Source organism: Amphibalanus amphitrite, unplaced genomic scaffold (genome assembly GCF_019059575.1).
Source record: "Amphibalanus amphitrite isolate SeventyFive unplaced genomic scaffold, NRLGWU_Aamphi_draft 000102F_arrow, whole genome shotgun sequence".
In the NCBI taxonomy this organism is placed as follows: domain Eukaryota; kingdom Metazoa; phylum Arthropoda; class Thecostraca; order Balanomorpha; family Balanidae; genus Amphibalanus; species Amphibalanus amphitrite.
In genome coordinates this window covers 576,828-594,564 of record NW_024881597.1, presented here as the reverse complement: position 1 = coordinate 594,564, position 17,737 = coordinate 576,828, and the positions used below count along the sequence as shown (strand labels likewise).

General features: G+C 47.4%; 1 protein-coding gene across 1 annotated transcript in view; it reads left to right on the top strand.

The window, feature by feature from the left end:
• The first annotated feature begins 233 nt into the window (after positions 1 to 233).
• LOC122380644 (hemicentin-1-like) overlaps positions 234 to 17,737 on the top strand; it is a 38,767-nt gene continuing 21,263 nt past the window's right edge. The window contains exons 1-5 of the mRNA XM_043363991.1: positions 234 to 285; positions 2,843 to 2,972; positions 12,882 to 13,087; positions 14,301 to 14,411; positions 14,976 to 15,176. Of these exons, the coding sequence (XP_043219926.1) occupies positions 234 to 285; positions 2,843 to 2,972; positions 12,882 to 13,087; positions 14,301 to 14,411; positions 14,976 to 15,176 (700 nt within the window). The remainder of the gene's footprint in view (positions 286 to 2,842; positions 2,973 to 12,881; positions 13,088 to 14,300; positions 14,412 to 14,975; positions 15,177 to 17,737) is intronic.

Genomic DNA, 17,737 nt, shown 5'->3' with positions numbered 1-17,737 from the left:
CCGCAAGCTCATTCAGCTGCCAGACCCACCGGCTTGCACCGATTTCTACCGACTTCCACCACCTACTGCAGCCATCAACCAGCTCCAACAGTTGCCAAACCCATCTGTAAGAACATCTCACGCTCCCGGCTGGGCCAGTAGTGCCGGGGCTAACGAATCTGCTGCAGCGGTTATCCACAGCAGGTGCGGGTCATGTGAAGCTCCGTTTACATGACGCTGTCTGAGACGGACCCATGCGGCAGCACCCGGCCATCAAAGGCGCCCGCCTGATCCTGCGGAAGCTCTGTAATATAATGAGTGGTCTAAGTGAGAGGTCTGCCTAGACCGATTATCACAATGAGTTGACTGTCTTGTTAGATGAAATTGTAAACGCTGTTTGTTCCTAGGAAGTTCCCCGCCAGTGTGCACACTTCACAACTTTATCGGTGGACGGTTTCACTGTTTTACTCTCCATCTGCAGCAGATAACAGCTATACAGACAAAACAGATAGCAACAAACTAATTTTAGTATTTGAACAACGAATACTGATAAAAGCAGATAACAACAAACTAATTTTCATATTTGCAGGTTCGAGTGGAGCAATGGTTGGTTTCAGAAACATCCATTCAACCATTTTTATGACGTGCCTCTTTGTTGGACACATGTATCGAGCACTTTGTGATAGAAGCAGATGTCTGACCTGTGCAATCAATCATGAATATAAGATAATGTTTGAAAAGGCTGGCTGTTTCCGAAATTCAAAGGAAAGATGCCGCAACTTAGGCGTTTCGTTCTCGAGCTGGACCATTCGTCGGCTTATTCCAGAACCCAGCTCCAAATAAACAAGCTGCTGCTCTTCTGCCCAAGGCTGGGAAATTGTTAACTAAGGTTAACGTGACACCTCACATCTCCGCTACAATCTGAGCCAATCCCTAAAGTGCTCGGAAACATTTTGGACAAGAGCCGAGCCGAGCCTACCTGAGAAGACTGAAAGTGAGCATTATAAAGTTTTGCATATCAAAAGTATTTGAAAACGGTTTGCTGTAACTCAGCATATTGACATTCTCAGAAATTAGTTACATTAGTTACATTAGTTAGTTAATTAGACCCCGTGTATATGCAGCAGAGCCAAACATATTGCTTGAGTGGATCTGAGCTGACAACTGAATGTTGATCAGAGTCGAGCTTCCCTTTTCAGCCATGAACGTCAAGTCTTCATTTGAAAACGTCTGTTTCAAAACAATATGAAAAATATCATGAACATCTGACACCATTTAATTTCAAAAGCTTCATTTGAGCACCAAGAAGCTGTCACGGGGTCAAGTTTTTAATTAGCGGAAAAGAAATGTTTGCTTAACAAAAGCATTTTTTAGCTGTCTGAGAGATGGGAATAATTGATATGACTTCTGTTTTCATTTTGGGAGTAGTTTTAGAACCACTCAGAGAACCACAAAAAAAAATGAAACAGACATTTACTCACTAAATTTGCGGGTCCCCAGAGATGGCCTTGACCCGACACCAAACTCCGATTTTCAGACCAGACTGTCACGGCCACAAACTGAACCTCAATGGCCCGCAAATGGGCAGACGGAGACGGCGCTGGCACCTTTTCTGGCTTTGCAGCTGAGCCGACTGGCGGCCGGCGCTGCGGCCGATCTGGCTGGGTCATGGCCCGCTCGGCCAGGCGCCAATGGCCACTTAATCCTCGTCGGAGCCGCTACCGGTCCGGGAAACTTGTCGAGGGAGTACGTGCTGGATGGCGGTGCGGGAGGGTTGGGGAGGGAGGGGCGCTTCCGCAGCGGCCGGGATCTGTCCGCCGCAGCAGAGCGGGTCTGTGTGCCGAGTGGGCTGGGAAGTTGGAGCCCTCCGTGTCTGGCCCAGGTCAAAGTTGAACTATCAGAGGTGCTACGGACGTGCCCTGGTCAAACCCAGCGCCGCCATCGAGGAACGGAAATTGGGAATGGCTGCACTTCACTTCCAGTCACCCAGGATATTTTCTGTATGCTTGTTGATATATCATTCGTATCGACATATAAAGGAGCACGCTTGTTATTACAACCGTACAATGCATGATTTGTTAAATATTCTAACAGCTCTAAAAAATTGGATACACAGGAGTATTATATTAATTTTTACTCTAAATCTCGCAAGGGCTTTATGTCGCTGTTCACTCTCATTCCATACCTGAGTCAGGAAAACAGGGGGCTCATATGCTTACAAATATCACATGCAAACTGTACCACGATTTTACCGAATCTGCTGCATTTTGTCGCTCCCATAAGAAAGCGCTGGCTCAGCCTATGAAAACAGAGGCCATATGCCAACATTGGGCCAATATTACGTCTGTGCTCACAACCGTCGGCCGTTGCGTCGGCTCCAAATATGTGCAGCGACGACGCCCGCTGGGCCTTATTGCCTGAGCCCCGGGCAGACTACCTTGCTCCGCGTCCAACGTTTGAACAGCGGACAATTGTGTCCGAATATTGTGTGACGGACTGCTGTGCTATTGACAGTTTGTGTGACGGCTGCTGCACCAGCTGACAGCTGCCGTAATATGTGACTTATGCTGCCAGCTGACAGTTTTCCTGATTGACAAGAAGTACCGCGGTGTTTGACTGCTGCTAGCTGACAGTTTCTGCGATTTGTCACTGCTGCTGTCATCTGACAGATGTGTGCGACTGTTGTCAACTGACAGCTAGCTGCATTGATATGTGACAGCTGTCGAGTGTCAACTGAGAGCTGCCGTGGTCTATCCTTGCCACTGCCAGCTGGCAGTGGCCACGGTGTGTAGCTTCTGTCATCTGACAGTTGCCGCAGCTTAGACTGCTGTCAGGTGACAGTTATTGTTGTGTCTGATTGCAGCCTCTACTACCGACATCCTCGGCCTGGAGGGTCACGAGGCCAGTCTGCCCTGCGACACGGTCCCCCCGCCAGATGATACCACTCTGATCGTACTCTGGTACAGAGACGGATCCGACGCGCCCGTCTACAGGTACGGTAACGCGACACTCTGATCGTACTCTGGTACAGAGACGGATCCGACGCGCCCGTCTACAGGTACGGTAACACGCCACTCTGATCGTACTCTGGTACAGAGACGGATCCGACGCGCCCGTCTACAGGTACGGTAACACGACACTCTGATCGTACTCTGGTACAGAGACGGATCCGACGCGCCCGTCTACAGGTACGGTAACACGACACTCTGATCGTACTCTGGTACAGAGACGGATCCGACGCGCCCGTCTACAGGTACGGTAACACGACACTCTGATCGTACTCTGGTACAGAGACGGATCCGACGCGCCCGTCTACAGGTACGGTAGCACGACACTCTGATCGTACTCTGGTACAGAGACGGATCCGACGCGCCCGTCTACAGGTACGGTAGCACGACACTCTGATCGTACTCTGGTACAGAGACGGATCCGACGCGCCCGTCTACAGGTACGGTAACACGCCACTCTGATCGTACTCTGGTACAGAGACGGATCCGACGCGCCCGTCTACAGGTACGGTAGCACGACACTCTGATCGTACTCTGGTACAGAGACGGATCCGACGCGCCCGTCTACAGGTACGGTAACACGCCACTCTGATCGTACTCTGGTACAGAGACGGATCCGACGCGCCCGTCTACAGGTACGGTAACGCGGCTGGCTGTCCCAGTCTAAAGGAAACGTGTCCAGACGTCTCTGTTTATAGGTAACGTATCCCGAAGTCCCACTCTTACGCTAACTTGTATCCCGTGTTCAGACCTCAAGTAGCGTCCATTGCTGTCCAGTGTCGTCCAGTCTTTTAGGAGTCTAGGACTCCTAAAGAATCGTTAAGATAATCTATGGTTTAGGTAAAAAATCCCTCCCGTGCACATTTGAATGAATGTTGTAGACACATCTGATCTCGATTCAGCGGTGGTGTCAATTTTAGTTTCATTCGCTGCCGCTAGATGACCAATGGTCGCCGCCTGAAGCTGCACTGTGCCGCATGGTTCGGGCAGCAGACACTGGAAATGGATTGGGACAGTTATATGGAAATAAGATGGTGCTTAGGATGCTGCAGCCCTGCGTTAGACCAAAGATCCGAACGCATACCGGTATAAAAAGTGTATGATTAGGCCTAACTCAGGACACGACTTCATTATCGATTGTGAATAACCAACTTTCGACCACCGCGCCGTGTGTTGCTCGTCGCTAGTGACTCGTCGCTTATATGGTCGTTCTTTAGTGGTTTGATTTCTAACAGACATAATACCAACAGATATAGAAGAACTGATGCTCAGGAAACTAAGGCTGGCGTGAAATCTGTTGATAACGCAAGCCTCTTGTTGCTGCTCTGCGCACTATCTAGTAGACACTAGACAGTGGGATAGGACCGCTAGGCTTTAGTCCAGCTATAAACCGGCTGCTTAGTTTCATTCAACTCAGAAAGCACGCTGCATAGAGGCTCAATCTCGCAAACGATGCGAGAGTTGCTGGCTTTAACGAGAGCAGCTCCGGTCCAAAGAGCCAAACTTGATCCATTCACTGCGCGAGCGATGAAAAGCTTGCAAGTGATCAGCACCGTGCCGAAAAATAAATCCGACGATCGGCGACAAAGGTAAACAAATGTCCGACACTTGGCACTGAAAGGCGCCGGCTATCGACGGACGCAGAGATCGCCGGTAAGTTTTCCTCGTGAAGTTGGCTGACACGGCGGCAGATTTGGGGTCTGCCGACTGCCAAATTCATCTTAAATATCATGTCAGTCGTGAGCTGGTGACTTCAGGGAGGATATTTATTGCACGATAAGTCTAAAATAGTTCCACAAAAACCAATGCAGAGCGATTTTAGGACTAAAGTACGTATCGCTAAAGTACGTAGGACAAAAGTACGTATGCAAATGTTCGTACGCAAATATACGTAGGCGATAAAGTTCGTATGCCAAAAGTACGTACGCAAATGTTCGTACGCAAAAGTACGTAGGTATGCAAAAGTACGTAGTGCATAAAGTATTAAAGTACGTATGTCAAAAGTACGTACGCAAATGTTCGTACGCAAAAGTACGTATGAAAAAGTACGTAGTGCATAAAGTACGTATGCTAAATTAAGTACGTACGCAAATGTTCGTACGCAAAAGTACGTATGCAAAAGTACGTAGTGTAAAATGTACGTATGAAAAAAGTACGTACGCAAATGTTCGTACGAAAAAGTTCGTATGCAAAAGTACGTAGTGTATAAAGTACGTATGCCAAAAGTACGTACGCAAATGTTCGTACGCAAAAGTACGTATGCAAAAGTACGTAGTGTATAAAGTACGTATACCAAAAGTACGTACGCAAATGTTCGTACGCAAAAGTTCGTATGCAAAAGTACGTAGTGTAAAAAGTACGTATGCCAAAAGTACGTACGGTTCGTATGCCAAAGTACGTAGTGTATAAAGTACGTATGCTAGAAGTAGGGTATAGTAGTGTAAGTTGAGCCACTTTTTCTTTATTGCTGCTCTGTTGCCATACTACAGGGAACTCATGATAAATTCATATACCAAATAATATAGCTTTGTCCATTTCGCCCATTTACTCATCGAGAAATTTTGCTATGCCTTGTAACAAATGCTCATTAAATAAAGAATAAGAAAGGTATTACACATTGATCAACTTAACCCAAGGGTGGGGTACGTACTTAATACCCTACGTACATTTGCTATACGTACTTTTGTCCGTGACGTACTTTTGTCCGTGACGTACTTTTGTCCACACGTAGGGTAGACCGGGGCAAGTCTCCCCGCCGAGGTAAAACGCCTCACCGATGTTTCTCGGAACTGGCAGGGTTCTGGGGAAAGATCCTCTCTTCTGTTAACCCGGCCGGGCCCGGGGGATAATTCCAACCACCGCAGCCCGGGGAGGGGCGTTTTTCGCCCCCTGTATAACTCCGTAAATAAGAGAGCTACGCAAACAAAACAATACCAAACGAAAGGTCCTTACGAGACGCTTCTAAAGCACCCAAAATTTTTGACCTCAGGTCAATTTTCAAGGTCAGAGGTCAAGGTCAAAGGCAAAAACCGGCACATGTGTAGTGATCTCAAAGTGAGCGTTCTAGAGGACGGCAGGATGCATAAAACCGGTAAAATTGGGTGTCAAACAAAAGAAGAGAATCTGAGAATTCCGAAAATGTACTCAACATCAAAGTTCAAGGTCAAGGTCATGCTCAAAATTGACCTCAAACTTACACTTTTTCGTACATCTTGTGTGTCAACTTCCAAGATGTTTTGAAATGTTTTGAGGCTTATCAGGTCCCTATTTGTGGTTCATCATACGATACAAGGCTGCTCAAAGGTCAAGGTCACAGAAGAGAGTCCTTGCTAGAGACTATTTCACTGATTCAAGTTAGTAATAATAAATAAGACAATTTTGCCATCCGGAGGCTCTAAATAAAGGCTTAGAGGAAAATAGATGCCAGATTCGTGATCAGCGGGTACGAATCCATCATAAACTACTTTTGATGTGTCAAGGTCAACCAAAGGTCATTCGAGGTCACATGAGGTCAACATAAAACTTGCCCTTTTCCAAACAAAATATATATCATTCGACGCGGCTTGACAAGACAAATGCGATGGTACCACTGCCGTAGCTCTAGGACCATTTTTGTCGAAGTTATTTGCGAAAAACTAAAACCACAGCTCGGGGTCGTTGACCTGACCTCTGATCTCAGGTCACTAAAACTATTTTTGTATTTTTGTCTAGGTCAAATGCTACACAACCGTGCTCGTAATTTGTCTTTATCTTTAAAACTCTATTTTTAGCAGCTATTTGAAGTTCGCGTCTGTGACACCGAAGTTTGCCGTGCAGGGGTCTAGAAAAATCGACTTTGTGACGTCATCAATGGGGCTAGGTCCAAATTTTTTATTTCAGAAGATGTCAAATTGATGGAAGAAAAGGTACTGAAAATTTCGCTCTCCTATCCCTAAGCGTTCGGGAGCTATCGCAAATATTCGCCAGGAGGGGGGGGGGGGGCGAAAAACGCCCCCCCGGGCCCGCGAGGGTTAATCTAGTGTATGGGGCTTCTTGCCTCAGGCCGTGGGGCGTTTTGCCCTGGGGTTGGGGCAAAATGCCCCATTTGCAGTTGCTTCACAAAGCACTTCCTAGCTGGGAGTCCGATCATAAGTGAATGAATTTGAGGGATGGAATTTAAAGTAAAATGTCCAAAGAACACATTGAGCACAAATTTGGCCTTCCAGGTGATGTGAGACAAAAGAAGGTACCTACGTAGCGAAATAAATTATCTGGGGCGTCTTGCCCAAGGCTACCCTACTTTATACCCTACGTACATTTGCTATACGTAGGCTTTTGTACGTGACGTACTTTTGTCCATACGTACTTTATACCCTACGTACTTCTGCGATACGTACTTTTGTCCGTGACATACTTTTGTCCATACGTACTTTTTACCCTATACGTACATTAGCTATACGTACTTTTGTCCGTGACGTACTTTTGTCCATACGTACTTTATACCCTACGTACTTCTGCGATACGCACTTTTGTCCCTGACGTACTTTTGTCCATACGTACTTTATATAGTACGTACTTCTGCGATATGTACTTTTGTCCCTGACGTACTTTTGTCCATACGTACTTTATACTGTACGTACTTCTGCGATACGTACTTTTGTCCTTGCCGTACTTTTGTCCATACGTACTTTATATTGTACGTACTTCTGCGATACGTACTTTTGTCCCTGACGTACTTTTGTCCATACTTACTTTATACTGTACGTACTTCTGCGATACGTACTTTAATCCTACGTACTTTTGCTTACGTACTTTTGTCCTACGTACTTTAGCGATACGTACTTTTGTCCGTAACCCATGCAGAGCAGTGTGCTCGTCGTATTTCTGTATTTCTATTTTTACCGTGACCTTCACTGTTTCGAGGGACAATGGCTAGAACGGCAAGCCGATATCTGCAAACAGTTTGAATTTTCTACACTATGTAGTACCTACATACAGGAAACAGCCCTTCGCTCTCTTGCTAAGATCATCTGGTCATTGCCATTGGTCACAATTTATATCTTGTTTTGTGACTTTCGTCGCCTCTCCATCGTAGTTATCGTGAAAAATGAAAAAAAAATGTTCCAGTGGCATTGTGATTATGGCTTGCGGTTTACTCAAGCTTTATTGCTCTGCAGTGCATCAACACCTTACAAAGAAACCATAAGACAAAAATGCCAGAACACAGTGGCGTGATTCCAAGCTATCGGACCCGCTATTGTTTGGAAATAGTGTCTCCTCTATGGTGGGATAAATTCGCACCTCCCCGTAAATCAAGTGAATTGATACCATCCTGTTACTGGGCGGCTTACCTCTGCAGAAGCACTGACGGGACGCGCATTAGTGGGTAATGCGTTGCCGCGATGTGCGCCGGCACTTTCAGCCGTCATTAAACCGCGGACGGGTGTTCCGGCTGCCGTTCCCTTGGGAAGGCGCGATAATAGCAGTCGTTAGGCGGCGTCACTCTGTGGACCAGTTTATCCGGACCGACCCGGAGTTTATCCGGACCGACCCGGAGCTTATCCGGACCGACCCGGAGCCGCGGCCGGACGCATTACACATTCCGCTCGAATACGCCGACAGCCGCCGTGGTAACATTGTCCGCATTACCGTCCCACTGCACGGCAAACTGCAGTGTATTCCTGCTGAGAGACGCATTCGCGCGGCTAATCACAAGCTGCTACTGTACATACTCCGCGTACCTGTGCTAATGGTAGCGGGGCATTAGCGGACAGACGAAACCATTTCTCGTCTGCTAGTAATGCAAGCATTTATGTACTGCTGTCGACAAAAGAAAAACACAAAAGAAAAAAGGAAGAAGAATATAGCAGACATTCTGCCGGTGCGTTCTGATATTGCCCATTTACAAATTAGAATTTTAATTTGACGATAACTGTAAGTACTTCGAATCTGCGTCCTGCAAAGGGATGTTGAGTAACAATTTGACTAAATGTGTTCTTTGATAAGTTATCGGTGGCTTGATACACTTACATGGGTTGTCAGATTATTTTTTCACGATTCAAAGATATATTTCACGGATAACTCGCGGAAAATGGCGGATCAACATGGAGCTCACGAGAACACGTTTTTTTTCGCGAAGCTTCAGCTCGATCAGGGGACTGGCGGCTGGGGGAGGGGGTCTGATCGTCCTCCGCCTGTACGCTAGCGGCTATAAGAACCAACGTGGGCCAAGGTTGGGACTTATTTTCTTTTGACCAAATATTGACGTCAAGTTGTATTGACACATTTTTTCCACACCGTTTTTTCATTTATTTCGGCTTCTGCTTAGGTCAGCCTATCTACGAACTGTCATATTCCAAACACGCTCCAGTGACATTTTGAAGTTTATTCTGAGATATAAACGCTCGCTTTAACCACCCAATTTCCACCGTCGATTTTCTCGCTTTGGCCTTTTTGTGGCAGCGCTGCCGTGGCTGTCCAGCGCAGCATCGTCCGTCGTTGGAGGTCAGTCGGGGCCGGCGCCGGAGACCGGTCTCGGCCGGGGCTCCGCGGACCCTGATAGTCACCGCGGCCCTCGCCGCCGGCTGCGCTCGCTCGGTCAACTTGATCGAAAGGGAGGACACTTGGTCGATGTCGATAGCTAATAGCAATCTGTCTTCTGAACCTTTATCTCTGGGCGAATTCGACTGGAATGTCTCCTAAGTCATATTTCCATTTTGCCTAGCTACGCTTCAATGGAAATATTCATGCATCTTTAACGCAAACTTCTAACATAAATAATACGTATATTATCAATCCAACTGTAGTGGATGACACTGAACAGCCAGCAGGAGACAGCTCGCCATTCTGTCCTGCTAATGGCGCTGAGGATGACAGCAACATGTGCTGAAACAACTCCGGACCTGTCCTTCCTCTAACGGCCAAGACCCGTGGGATGGCCCGTTCCATGTTAGAGCGGCCGTGGCGACCATCGATGGGCAAAGTTGGCTCGTAACGGCCATGTCATTGGCTATATCGGGCGGGCCGAGGAGCCGCACTCTAGTCGCTCGCGCCGCCAGCCCCCGGGGGCCGTTTGTCTCGCGTCTAATTTTGCGCAGAGAGACAAAATTAATGGCAGCTTCCCAAGGAGCCACCGAGAGAAACCAAATAACCTTTTAGCGTGTTATTGTGCTGGTGTTGTCACCCGTAACTTGGGGTTATTAAAACGTGTCGCAGAGCATCAACATGAAATGGATGAAAATCGTTATTTTTGGCTAGATAGCCGCCTTTTCTGCGGAACCGTCATTACTGAATTCTGGATGTAGTTATTTACCCAATGCCCAAGCAGCTGTTCAAGTATTTACGTATACCACAGAGGTTCCGGGATTGGTTTTACCTCCTCACACGGTTTTCTACTAATTTATCTCGTCAGCGGTGATCCGACCCTAGGACCGGGGAGTGCTCACCATGGCTACATTTGTCTTGGTTGGAGGAACTCTGACGAAGACTAGGCTGGAGTGCCTACTATCGATCTGCACCGAACCTTCACTAATGCGAAAAAGCACTCAGCAAAAATGCGGTGTGGACTGGAGCACTTAACCCTATTCCTGGCGGGCTCCGCCGGGACAAGAAACTGGCGGGGGGGGGGGGGCCGATTCGGCCCCCCCCTGAGATCTCGAGAACGAAGCAAGATAGCGACAAGCGGTAAACGGCATCGGATACGCACGGCCAAGATCTACAATTTTTACAAAGGTCATTTTCAGGTCAGGTCAAAGATGACGTCACAGGGGTCGAAAAAGTCAAAATGGCGGCACTAGATATGGAGAGAGTTTTTCTCGAATAACTTTCGAATTAGTCAAGATAGGAACAAACTAAGGGCATCATCGTGATCCTCTCGTCAATCCGCATCGAATGATATATATGTTGACCTCGAAAGGTCAAGGTCAAAGGTTGACCTCAGGTCACGTGACCTCGAGGTCATCATGTATATCATTCGATGCGTCTTGACGAGCTGAACACAATGAGACCATCCACGCGTCTGTATCTTGTTCCTGTACGGAGTTATCGGCCAAGAACCTTTGGTGACCTTTGATGACGTCACATGACCTCACAGCTGCCCAACAGCAAACGTTACGGTCCAAGGCGGACATGAGGACAGGTGGCGCCGCCGCCACTCGCATAGCGGCGGGAATGTGAACTAACCTGTTTACCATAAGGCCGCTGTGCTAACGGCCGCTGCGGGCGCCGTTTCGGGCTAGTTTTGACTTTGTACCGCAATTAATGGTTTATTTATAATAAAAAATGGACTAGCGAGAGTCGTGCCGGAATCAGAATTCAATGTTCTACAAAACTAAGCCATTTTCATTGTGATCACGTCATCGACTTCACCGCCCAACCCAATAAAGCAGAAATATGTCGTGTCACCGGTAATTACACGCAAAAATTCTTTGGCATATAGCATAAAAACCAGAACACCTTTGACTGCAGCGACTATGCGGTACTACAGAAAATTGTATGGCCTACCTAATGGTGCCCATTACTTAATAATTAAGCTGAGTATTTCGTCGCCTAACTCTTGTAAAACCGTATGTCCGCTTGTCTATGGAGTTTGGACCGTAACGAACAGACCTCAAGGTAGTGAAGGTTGATCGTATATGAAGTCATGTATGGTATATGGGGCCATTCCGACCCGTTTTAGTGGTAAAAACAGGGAGTTGATTTTTCCCCCATTGACTTATAATGGGGAGGTCGCGAAATTGACCTGACCTTAGGTCACCGATATCAAAATTCCGAGATATACAAATTGCACATACTGGTACCCTAACTAAACCCTGAAGAGAAGAAATGGATCGGTCAAAAACTCTAGCTCTGGCGTGATTGCAAACTTTTCTGAGGTAGCGTCACCAAACCGCCTCTGGTGACCTGACCTGAGGTCAGATCAACTCAAAATTTTCAGACATGTTGCGTAGAAGCCTTTTAGGAAAAGTCAGAAAATTTGAGCTTCCTAGCTCAACGCGTTTGGGAGATATAACCAAAAAACCTCAGGGGGGGGGCTCCTGAGGCCCCCCCCGCCAGGAATAGGGTTAAGATTCGTTAGTGTCGTCAGTTAGATTCAGTGTATCTTCGTGCGGTAGAAATGCAAGAAGTGTGCCCATTCAGAAGTATCTGGATTTTGCAGATTTTCTTTCTCAGAACCTTATGCATATAAACATATCCTACCAAATACGCATTTGTCGAAAATCCTATTGTATCTACTATCTACCATGCAAATAGTGCAATTTGCAATGAAATTACAAAATTTTGATATTTAAAATGTAATTTAGAATGTAACTGTGAATATATAATGTAATGTTGCAAGGAATGCAACTGTAAGAAAGGTATGATTTGTTTGTCATTGTCAAACTATGTCAAACAGACAGCACAGCCGATTATAAGAATATGCGAAGGAGATCACAATCAGTTGAAAGTCATCTCTGGCAAATTTTGAATATGATCATTGATCAATTAGATGACCAATAACTAATTCATTAATTTTTCATTGTAATTTGCTATTTGATCGTTAAGTGTTTTCCTTCAAAATACAGAATAGGTGCTTGATGCAATATTAACGGAACACATGTGAGCAGCTTCAACATGTTTTTTTTTTCTTCCGTTTTGGATGCACCAAAAAATAACGGGCTTCTGTCAGCCCTTGAATTGACTATCTTCCTCTAGCATGTGCAGTGAAACGCTTCTGCCTAATCTCTTCAGAACTGAGAAGTGAGAGGCAGTTAGCAGAGCGATTTAAACAGCTGGGCTGGGCGATTACGCGAGCCGAAGTGATACGTTGTTTACAAAAAGTGTGATCTAGAGGTCTAATTTACCCCAAACACCCTGAATGTAAAACCTCATTAAATTTCCTCACATGTCTGTGTTCACGTCTCCATTCTGTTTCAGTTACGATTTTCGGAATCGGGAGGAGTCTAGCCGGCGGTGGCACAACACGTCCGTGTTCGGCTCGCGGGTGGACTTTGTGCCCGGCCGGCGGCCGGCCGTGCTCACCCTGAGGGACCTCGGTCCCGCCGACCAGGCCATCTACAAGTGCAGGGTCGACTTCCAGCACTCGCGCACTCGGAATGCCCTGGTCAACCTGACCGTTATCAGTGAGTGAGCTGACGAAATCGCATGGTGCTGCCGCTTCTGCGATCCTATTATTCTCACTCACTCTCATCTCAATTTTTCCTCACCTCCTCTTCCTCCTCCTCCTCCTCTCAATCTCTCTCTCTCCCTCTCTTACTTTCCTTCTTCTTTTTTCTTTCTTTACTCTTTATTTTCTTTTTTTCTTTTTCTTTCTTCTCTTCAGCTGGTGCTCGCCGCTCACCAACTAAATGTCAATGGACAATAGCCTTTCATCAGCAATCCTTTGACGACCCTTCGCTCAAAGCGTCACAAGTGGCCGTCCCCTGGTTTGACGCAAACCTAATCCAGTGTAATCCCAGATACAGTCCCAGGTGTGCTTAGTCTGTCACTAGCGACAAGTTCAAGTACGTGCAATGTCCTTCAGAAGCACTCGGTAGTTCCCGGCTAGTTTCCTAACACCTACTCTCATTAAAATGTTTTGTTAAAACTGAAATGTTTGATGAGGCCGAGACCGTTTCTCTTTTTCCGAAAGTCTGAAGCATCAAGCTCGTGATTAGTTATCACAACTCATTAAGGATATTTGAACTGTAGCAAAATGCATCTCCACTTTGCAATGAATATATGCAGTGGTTTTCGAGCGCAGTTTATGATGAAAGCTGTGCGTTTTAGCGCTTGGCCACAGACGCTGTCCCAGCCTGAGCGTTTATTTGTACGTAATTAGCCAGATATTTTTCAGTGCCAAATCACTGGCGACCTGCAGTGAGATGTGTCAGGACTTTATTCCCTCTGCACATTTGATTTTTCTCAGACATACCTGCACCTAGGCTCAGGCATGGACATGGTGTCCGCTTTCCTGCAGGGAGTTGGTTGATCTGCGCTGATGCACCGTGGACAACATTAACCTTGCTTACATACACTTCATCACCAGTTTAGATGGCATAAAAGCAATAAATCGATTTATGGGAGGACGCCAAACTCTTCGAAGTGGTAGTTCTCGCTCGTAAAGCATGTGAGCGCGAAGGCGCCTTATCTCATGAGGCAGTTTCATGCCTAAAACCGGTTTGTAACAGTTCTCCTCTTTTCCCGTCATGTCATGATTCCATTATAGTTTCCTTTCCTGTAAATGTATATTCTCCATGTCTAAGTGCACGTATTCGTTATGTCCACTGAAAATTGGGATGTTTCTGAACGGAAATGCCGATGAGTTCTACAAGTGCCTCGCACTCTATGTTGCAGCGGCTCCCGAGTATGTGCGGATCGTGAACCCTCGGGGACGCATTCTTCACACAGTTGCTGGTCCGTTCAGCGAAGGAGACCGCCTGGAGCTGATCTGCCGCGTCAAGGGAGGTAAGTACAGCCTCCACCTGTCGCGTCACGATGGGAGGTAAGTGAATCCCACCTGCAGCGTCAAGTGACATAAGTGGCCTCCGACCTGTCGCGCCAAGGGAGGTAATCGACCTGCGATCTGTGTCGTCAAGGGAGGCGGGTGACATCCAGTCTGCTGCGGAAAGGTACTACGGTACTATAGATATATAGTAGTAGGGAAAAGGCAGACTCAGATCCGTTGCGTCAAGGGATGCATTGCAAAAGAAAAGCAGCCCACTTGGGTCACCTGGAAGATGGAAGGTGAATGACGACCTTATTGTCCACTCCCCCCCCCCCTCCCACCATGTCTGATGCGCCAGAAGTATGAATTATTTGCACAGCAGTGCATGCAGTGTCTGTGATAGTCTTCGGTTCGTTGCGACCTGAAAATCCAGGAAACCTGGTCCTCTGTTGACCTGGAATTACAGTGACCTCTAAATTATCATGCCCATTCTTCCATTTTCGTGTGCGTCTTGTAAACACCCACAGGCTCATTGATAACTCATGTCCCGGGGTCTCCGGTGATGGTTCTGGTCCCTCCCACAGGCTCTCCGCGTCCGGCTGTGACCTGGAAGTCCGGTGGCGCGGTGCTACCGGTACCGTACCAGCCCCAGGGCGAGTACACGGTCAGCCAGTACAGCGTGGAGGCGCTGGACAGGTCGGACCTCCACCGGATGGTCACCTGTCTGGCGTCCAACACCAACCTGACGGCGCCGGCCACCAGCTCCGTCATGATCGACATGAACTGTGAGTAGAAAACATGATCGGCATGAAATTTGAGGAAAACGTTATGATCGACATGAGTTATGAGTACAAAGAGCACATATTTGGGCTGTGAGGTGTGAGTATAGAGGTGAGCAAATAGCTACATGAACTGTGACTAGAGTGTGGGTATAGATAGAGCGCAAGATTTTGAGCTTAGCCTAGGTATAAGAACAGTGAACACTCAGTCATTCCTGCATGAGTATGTATAGGTAGCTACTGAGTCGGTACGGTGCAAAATGAGCATTCTTCGAGCCGTCAGATGCAGTGAAAACATCTCAGCGGTGTAACTAAATTGAAAATTAAATGAAGCGAGAAAGTATATGCTCGTAGTTTTGCCAACAGAGAGATGCAATCTGAGCCCAGGCAGCTGAAGTGAATTCAATAGTAGTTTCTTGTTCTGCAATTTTCTGGATGACCATGCTGACGGATTTTGTTGATTTTTTTTTTTCTAGACCGCGCATGAAGCAAAGGTCGAAAAGGAAGCAACAAGTTCGGTATCACGTAAATTTTGTATGTATTGGTACACATACTGTATGGTGAGCTATGTAGTTTCAAGGATGAGAGTGTCTGTTACAGTCCACTCTTACACTTTAACACTTGTACCATGTCCAACTCTTCAAAAAAAAAAAAACATCACGGCACAAACGGTCTTCAATTAATTTCAATCATCAGACGGAAAGATGTCTCATTTCCAACGTTATGGCATCCCGTGAGATATTTGGCCGGTACATTGGTTTAACCCGCGCCCGGCTGGGGGTCCTGGATTTCCACGCCCTGCTGGGGGGGGTGTTTGAACACCCCCCTTGTAACTCGGCTCCTGGGCCACGTAGCGATACGCGGAAGGCGGCGTTCGAAAGAGCGTCAAAAATAATGACGAAATCACTTCGGTCAATTTTTTGGTCAGGTCAAAGGTCAGGTCACCAGAGGTCATTGAAGGCAAAATTTCGCCGATTTCCAGGTCGAATGTCGAAAATTTCCAAGAAGCCAACGCATAACTCGGGAACCAATAGAGTTACAGCGCCGCAGAAAAGCGCATTCGATAGCCCTATTAACGCCCTTTCTGAGTAATCCTCTCAGATTTGACCTAACGTCAACAGTTTTGCCTGCAGGGGGCAAAAACTGCAAAAATAGCCGATTTTTTCGTAAACAGTTTTTCTGCAATAACTTTTGACCCAAGCCTTGTACGAGCTTACTTTTACCGGCATCGTGTTCCTCTCGTCAAGACGCATCGAATGAACTATAACTTGACCTTGGAAGGTCAACTTGAAAATTTGACCTCAGGTCAAGGTCATGACCTGACCGGAAAGGGTCATGTTGCATATCAATCGATCCGTATCGTCGAGCTGAACACATCTAAGGCGTTTTCATCGCTCTAGCATGCCTCTATAAAAAGTTATTTGCGAAAAACTGTTAGATACCATTCGTGACCTAAGATGACCTCAGGGCATGAACAGGGGTCACGGACACCATTTTCATGTTCTGTGTGTCTAAACCACTTGTAATTCGGTGTTTGGGAGTGTTTATAATGTCTTTCGTCCAAAAGAGGCGCATTTCAATTTTCTCCCATTGACTTATAATGGGGAGGTCGCAAAATTGACCTGACCTTAGGTCATCGATATCAAAATTCTGAGATATACATTTTGTACATGCTATTGCTCTTAGCAATCGCTGAAAGTTTCAAAGCGATCGGTCACTCGGTGTAGCTATGACAGACATTGAAGCTTTTTATGAGGTGAGGTCACTTCAAGTGACCTGGTGACCTGACCTTGAATGACCTTGGTGTGAAATTTTCACAACATGTGTAGAATTGATTATGATAAGGTGTACCAAAAACGGCGGCGCTCCGCGCCGCCGTTTTTGAGATATTCGCGAAAAACCACAAGGGGGGGGGTTCAAACACCCCCCCCCAGCAGGGCGCGGGTTAATTTACGTTTTCAAGACGAGCGGGCGTTTCCACATTTCCTTTGGTGGCTGTGACACGGACCTCCTATTATGACGGGGGCGTCTCGGCTCTCGCCATCCCGTCTCTCGGCTCTCGCTGGCCCACCTCTCGGCTCTCGCTGGCCCATCTCTGGCCGGGACGGGTGTGCGGACACACGCAGACAGTCGGCGCGACAGACGGGCCGCCGAACAATGACCAGTCGTGGGACCCGTCACACGCACGGCGGACCGCGCCGCGCTCTGCCCCGAGTTCCCTGCGCTCTGCAACGAGACACGGCCGTCCGCTCTCTGCTAGGTCTCCCCCCCCCCCCCCCCCCCCGCCTGCACTCTGCATCGAATCCCCTGCACACTGCCCCGCGAGTCACCTCCCGCCCGCACTCCGTCTCAGAGTCTTTCTCTGTCCTCTGCTCTGGCCCGCCCGCGCTCTGCTATCGTTCTCAAGCACTCTCTCCTCGTTCATCCGTGCTCTAACATCATCCGTACCGGCTATCGCCGTCCACCCGAACTCTACCCTCATCTGTACTCTGCGGCATTGTCGTCCCATGTCCTCTGTCCCACCGTCCTTCTTCGCCACGCCATCTGAACCATCGCCAGGTCTATCG